General features: G+C 42.3%; 1 protein-coding gene across 2 annotated transcripts in view; it reads right to left on the bottom strand.

Annotated features, from left to right (window-relative positions):
- Positions 1-397: 397 nt before the first annotated feature.
- hm13 (histocompatibility (minor) 13) overlaps positions 398-6,416 on the bottom strand; it is a 23,412-nt gene continuing 17,393 nt past the window's right edge. For both annotated transcript variants that reach the window (XM_050064482.1, XM_050064483.1), the window contains one exon: positions 398-4,431. In XM_050064482.1, the coding sequence (XP_049920439.1) occupies positions 4,359-4,431 (73 nt within the window). In that variant the 3' untranslated portion in view covers positions 398-4,358. The remainder of the gene's footprint in view (positions 4,432-6,416) is intronic.

Raw genomic sequence — 6,416 nt, 5'->3', positions numbered from 1 at the left:
CACTGTTGGGTTCTGTTTCAATCTTTAATCACTTGCAGCAGAAAATGAATGAAAATCAGCAACTCCATGTTTATGTAAATGTTTCTGTGATCCGTACACATTCATAATTCCAACATTAATTATTCAGGAGACGGTTAATATCATAATTAAGTGTTCAGTTTCATATGAGATTAATATGGCTGTTAATCTGCGTGGATGTGTACCATAAAGGTGGAGTTCCTCAGGGATCTATTCGAGCTCCTCTGTCATTCTCTGAACACATGATTCAGTTACACTGAAGAAATACTTCTTTTAAATACTTGGCTGTCTCAGAAGCAAGCACATGAACTGGGCCAACATATCACAACATTTTAATTTTGCTGCTGAATGGCGATGGAAAAACCAGACAGAGTCAGAGTTATGCTTCTCTATACGGTGATCAAAACACCAAAAAGTTTATTGCAAATAAAAGATACAGTCGGAGCCGTGAAACGACCTCTTACACAAATGCAACCAGAGAAAAAGAAAGAAAAATGAAAAACATTTCAGGTACGTTATATTTAAAATGATGAGGGGCTACTGAACGTCACTGAGCTGAACAGGAGCAGAATACTTGGATTTCTTTTCATCTTTTACATCAAAATACAAAAACTGTGCATCTCTTAATAAAGCAACAACACCAAGAACATCGAGAATAATATTGTGAGGCTGAATACGTCCAGTCAGAGCGGCTGCAGTTAAATCTGAGTCAAAGGTTTTCATTTTGAGAAATGTTAAATAATTCCAAAATTAATTCAAAATGTACTAAAAAATGTGAGTTCTGTGATGACGTCAATATTTAAGAAAATCTTTGAATCCCAGTAGTCTGACGTTTGTCTAAAATTCCAAATGATGACTTTCGCCGTTTAGATTTGAATTTTATTTTGACATTATGTTAAGAAAAAAACTGACCTTCAAAACCTTTTGAAGAAATAAACTTTTAAGGGCCACTGGTATTGTGAGACATGTAGTTTACAGCACTGTTTCTGTTTCCTACATTTCAAACTCAGATATTTTCACGTGGACCCAAGTCTCACATCTGATGTTGGTCTCAAGACCCCTTTTCCACCAACATGGAACCGGTTCTGTTCTGGCTCCCGCACATAATGAGAAACCGTTCAGAGCATTTCCACCAAGGAAATAAATTTAAAGAATTGGTTCAGAGCCTGAAACGTTGGTCCCCAGCTGGAACTAAACACCAGCAGGTTTTGTTAACCTGAAGTTTGAACGGTGACGACACAGACAGAAGGGATGGAGAAAGCAACGACAGAGAATCAATGAGAAACTGTCAGGAAAAAAAAGCGTGCAGAAGTCTCAGTATCTGTTTTTTTGGCTAAAAATATTTATTTATTTATTAGTAATTATTTTTAATAATTTTATTTATAAATATCTGTAATAAGAGAACAAAAGTTTCAGGTTATCAATACAATACACTGAAACTGGTGGAAACACCGGCTGATTCGCTCGATCGTATCGAGGTTCTATTAATCGTGAACAGAACCAGTAGAAGAACCGGAGCTGGTTTGGTGGAGGAGGGAAGTGACGGATCCATCTTTGATTTCAAAGCTTTAATCAGACGACTGTTTTCCTGATGAATCATTTGGTCGGTGTAACGTCTTCTTTTGTCTGATCGACTGTTCAAACCCCAAAACTGAGAATGTTTGTGGATAAACAGATAAACTCCTCCTCTCCTCAGCTCATTCTCACAGCTCACTGGATAAGGAGGCCGCAGGGCCCCGCCCCTCACAGCCTCTCCACCAATAAGACCTGAGAACGAGGACTGGAAATATTCAGCAGAGGAGGTTCAGCGTGCCTCCTCCTCCCTTTACTCCTCTCCTCATTCTCCTCTCCCAGGCCAGAACTTTAAGAACCAGGCAGGTGAATGCTCACCTGTCCTGTCCAGGTGAATCACCTCTGAATATCAACACCAAATAAACAGAAGCTGAGTGTGGGAAACTTCAGATGCCTTTGGTCTGTTACCACAGCTGTTTTTATTTTAAATTTAAATTCTCCGCAGAGTGCACGCTCTAAAAAATGAACCCTTTCAGGTTCACACAGTTATTAATAACTCGTGCTGCGTTAATGAACCACACCTGTGGGTTTTATGTTTGAGCCACATATTGTGCAGATAACCATTTTCAAATCCTGGAGTCTCTGAATGTTTTCCACCTTCAAGACCTGAAACCAACAGAAAAGAAAAACATACAAAATAATCTGACACATTACAGCCTGTAACATTTTACAAAACTAAGATTTATGTATTAACACATTGTTGGTTTGAGATTTACTGAAAATAAGAGAACAGCTCCAGTTTCATCTTTTAATCAGAATTCACTGGATTCAAAGTTTAAAAAAGAAAAAACACAAAGTCTGACAGATATAAAGACGACCTCCGTCACTGAGGCCTGGTCCACACGCACACGGGGGTTTTTGAAAACAGAATTTTACCCCTCTGTTAAAAAAAAAAAAAAAAATCTGGTCCACACTTCCACCGTTTAAAAAAAACAAAAAACAACTTTGTCCACATTACAACGCAAACACACAACTTAAGCACCATCAGGAGCACGCCAACCAGCAGGTGGCGATATAACCGTAACCCTGAAACCATGCCAAGCATGATGTTGGTCATTTAGAAACTTAAAACAGAGCGATCACCTGAAGGCTGCCTGTCTGCATCGTCCTCACTGTAGAGTTAACTGTACAGTTATGGTTAAACATGTATGACGTCCTGTTGGCAGGTTACAACCAGCTCGACGTTGGCCACATCTGCCATCACAGGAAATTAATTTGTGACACCTTACAAACACGATAACCGCGCACACTCTGATGTCACAAGACAAGCTCGGTTTTCCCATCTGCACGTCAACACTGAGAGTTTGAACTTTTTCACCCAGATGGAGTTTTATATCGGGTCTGTTTTCAGTCAGCCTAAACGTAGAGCCGCCTCCTCGAGAGTCACAGACTCAAATCGTTAGAGACCCCTCAGTCCACTCAGATGCTTCAAGTCAGTCAGTCAGTCAGTCAGTCACAGTGTGCTGTACAGTTAACTTCTGGGGACTTTTTAGATTTTGCTGCAGAGAGAGCGCTCTTTGGCACAGAGGGACGTGATGCAGCGACACAGGAGGAGAAGCAGATACTTCTTGTTTGATAACTGGGGCACATTTCCGACATGTCGTTAGCACCTTAGCTTGTTTGCGATATAATGTGAGTACCACTGTCACACTGAACGTACCGCTGAATCCCGTTCAAACTTAAAAACTTTATATGGACAAAAAAAAACTGAGTTATCAAATATTCATATTAAACAGCTGAATCTGATCCAACCAACTGAACTCTACTTAAACACAGATTGTGTGGACCAAAGACCAAAACACATAAAAAAGTGATGTATAAGTAAAGGTGTGTGCGTGTGGACGAGGCCTGACCGTGACATACGACTACAAACACTGCGGGTTTGAATCTGAAGCCATGTTCGCTCCACACAACGGATCACAGCTGACTGAGTCACACCTACAGGACGAGTTCTCACAACAGACAAGACGTGAGAAAATAACTGGAAATTATCAAAAAAAATCTAAACTGGATTTTTCATCTTAAAATTCTGGCCTTGAAGGAGAAACAATAAAAGTGGAACCAACAGAAAACACTGATGTGAGAAAGCAGAAGGCAGAATGAGTGGCGGCCCGGCGCCAAATAAACCAGGAAGTGAAGAAACCCGGAGACAAAGAACCACGCCCACACGAAGTGTCCGTCTGATGAGTTAACACTGTGGAGGTCACTGTGGGACTGTGGGAGGATGACACGAAGAACCGTGGTTCTTTGTTTGGAGGCTTTAAAGACAAAGGAAACAGGAGCGCTTGTTTTACCGTAAATTTTCCAAACCAAGCGCTCCTTCAGGCGGCGGAGGTTTGATGGTTTCCTGGTCTATCTGAGCCAATGAGCTGCCAACACACAAGAAGGTCAGACCTGACGACGCTGCGGCTGCCGTTTAACCGCTCTGACGGCGTTCCCGAACAAACGTACGATAAAAGCCGATGATGTGCGTTCCTGTGTGCGAGCAGCTGAGAGGCAGAGAGAGAGGAATCATGGCAGGCACCGAGTCTCAAATGTTGTTACCAAACAACCTTTAATTAGAAACACCAGCAGCCGTTACCACGGAGACCAGCAGCCATTCCCGCAGTTATCAGAGACAAACAACGTTGGCTACATGAGTCCCGTTTCCCCCAGCGACCAACAGGAAGCTGGAGCAGCGGGAGCGGGAGGGGCTTCAGTGAAATGTGGTGGCAGCAGGCTGGATGAGGATGAGGAGGAGGGGGGAGGGGGCGGGGCAGCGATGGATGTTATTGGTCCTTTTTCTCTGATTCTGTTTCCTCTTTAGTCTCTGCTGCGTGCTCAGGAGGGGTCTCCTCGTACCTGCAGAGGAAGAGGAGGAGGAGGAGGAAGAGGAGGGAAGAGAGAAACAAAGGTGTCTTCATTACTTAATCAGCCAGCAAAGCCATGTTGACTTCATCATTACAAAGAAACCAGTAAACTATTAAACGGCGTCCTCGCAGGTCATTATTACAGTCGTTCGTCTCTTTATTACAGACAGTCGTTCGTCTCTGTTACAGTCGTTCATCTCGTTATTACACAGTCGTTCGTCTCTCTGTTACAGTCGTTCGTCACGTTATTACAGACAGTTGTTCGTCTCGTTATTACAGACAGTCGTTCATCTCGTTATTACAGTCGCTCGTCTCTGTTACAGTCGTTCGTCTCTTTATTACAGACAGTCGTTCGTCTCTGTTAGTCGTTCGTCTCTTTATTACAGACAGTTGTTCATCTCTTTATTACAGACAGTCGTTCGTCTCTCTGTTACAGTCGTTCATCTCGTTATTACAGACAGTCGTTCGTCTCTGTTACAGTCGTTCGTCTTGTTATTACAGACAGTCGTTCGTCTCTTTATTACAGACAGTCGTTCGTCTCCTTATTACAGACAGTCGTTCATCTCTTTATTACAGACAGTCGTTCGTCTCTTTATTAGACAGTTGCTCTTCTCTTTATTATAGACAGTCGTTCCTCTCTTTATTAGACAGTCGTTCATCTCTTTATTACAGTCGTTCGTCTCTCTGTTACAGTCGTTCGTCTCTTTATTACAGACAGTCGTTCGTCTCTTTATTACAGACAGTTGTTCATCTCTTTATTACAGACAGTCGTTCGTCTCTCTGTTACAGTCGTTCGTCTCTTTATTACAGACAGTCGTCCGTCTCTCTGTTACAGTCGTTCGTCTCTCTGTTACAGTCGTTCATCTCGTTATTACAGACAATCGTTCGTCTCTCTTAGTCGTTCGTCTTGTTATTACAGTCGTTCGTCTCTTTATTACAGACAGTCGTTCGTCTCTCTGTTACAGTCGTTCATCTCGTTATTACACAGTCGTTCGTCTCTCTGTTACAGTCGTTCGTCACGTTATTACAGACAGTTCGTCTCGTTATTACAGACAGTAGTTCATCTCGTTATTACAGACAGTCGTTCGTCTCTCTGTTACAGTCGTTCGTCTCTCTGTTACAGTCGTTCGTCTCGTTATTACAGACAGTCGTTCGTCTCTGTTAGTGGTTCATCTCTATATTACAGACAGTCGTTCGTCTCTCTGTTACAGTCGTTCATCTCGTTATTACAGACAGTCGTTCATCTCTGTTACAGTCGTTCCTCTTGTTATTACAGTCGTTCGTCTCCTTATTACAGACAGTTGTTCATCTCTTTATTACAGACAGTCGTTCATCTCTTTATTACAGTCGTTCGTCTCTTTATTACAGTCGTTCGTCTCTCTGTTACAGTCGTTCGTCTCTTTATTAGACAGTCGTTCGTCTCTTTATTACAGACAGTCGTTCGTCTCTCTGTTAGTCGTTCGTCTCTTTATTACAGACAGTCGTTCGTCTCTCTGTTACAGTCGTTCGTCTCTTTATTACAGACAGTCGTTCGTCTCTATTACAGACAGTCGTTCGTCTCTCTGTTACAGTCGTTCGTCTCTTTATTACAGACAGTCGTTCGTCTCTCTGTTACAGTCGTTCGTCTCTTTATTACAGACAGTCGTTCGTCTCTATTACAGACAGTCGTTCGTCTCTCTGTTACAGTCGTTCGTCTCTTTATTACAGACAGTCGTTCTGTTACAGTCGTTCGTCTCTTTATTACAGACAGTCGTTCGTCTCTCTGTTACAGTCGTTCGCCTCTTCATTAGACAGTCGTTCATCTCTATTACAGACAGTCGTTCGTCTCTCTGTTAGTCGTTCGTCTCTTTATTACAGACAGTCGTTCGTCTCTTTATTACAGACAGTCGTTCGTCTCTCTGTTACAGTCGTTCGTCTCTTTATTACAGACAGTCGTTCGTCTCTGTTACAGTCGTTCGTCTCTTTATTACAGACAGT

The sequence above is a fragment of the Epinephelus moara genome, chromosome 16, assembly GCF_006386435.1.
Source record: "Epinephelus moara isolate mb chromosome 16, YSFRI_EMoa_1.0, whole genome shotgun sequence".
NCBI classification, from domain to species: domain Eukaryota; kingdom Metazoa; phylum Chordata; class Actinopteri; order Perciformes; family Serranidae; genus Epinephelus; species Epinephelus moara.
Note: the sequence above shows the minus strand (reverse complement) of the source record. Positions and strands in the feature narration are given on the sequence as shown.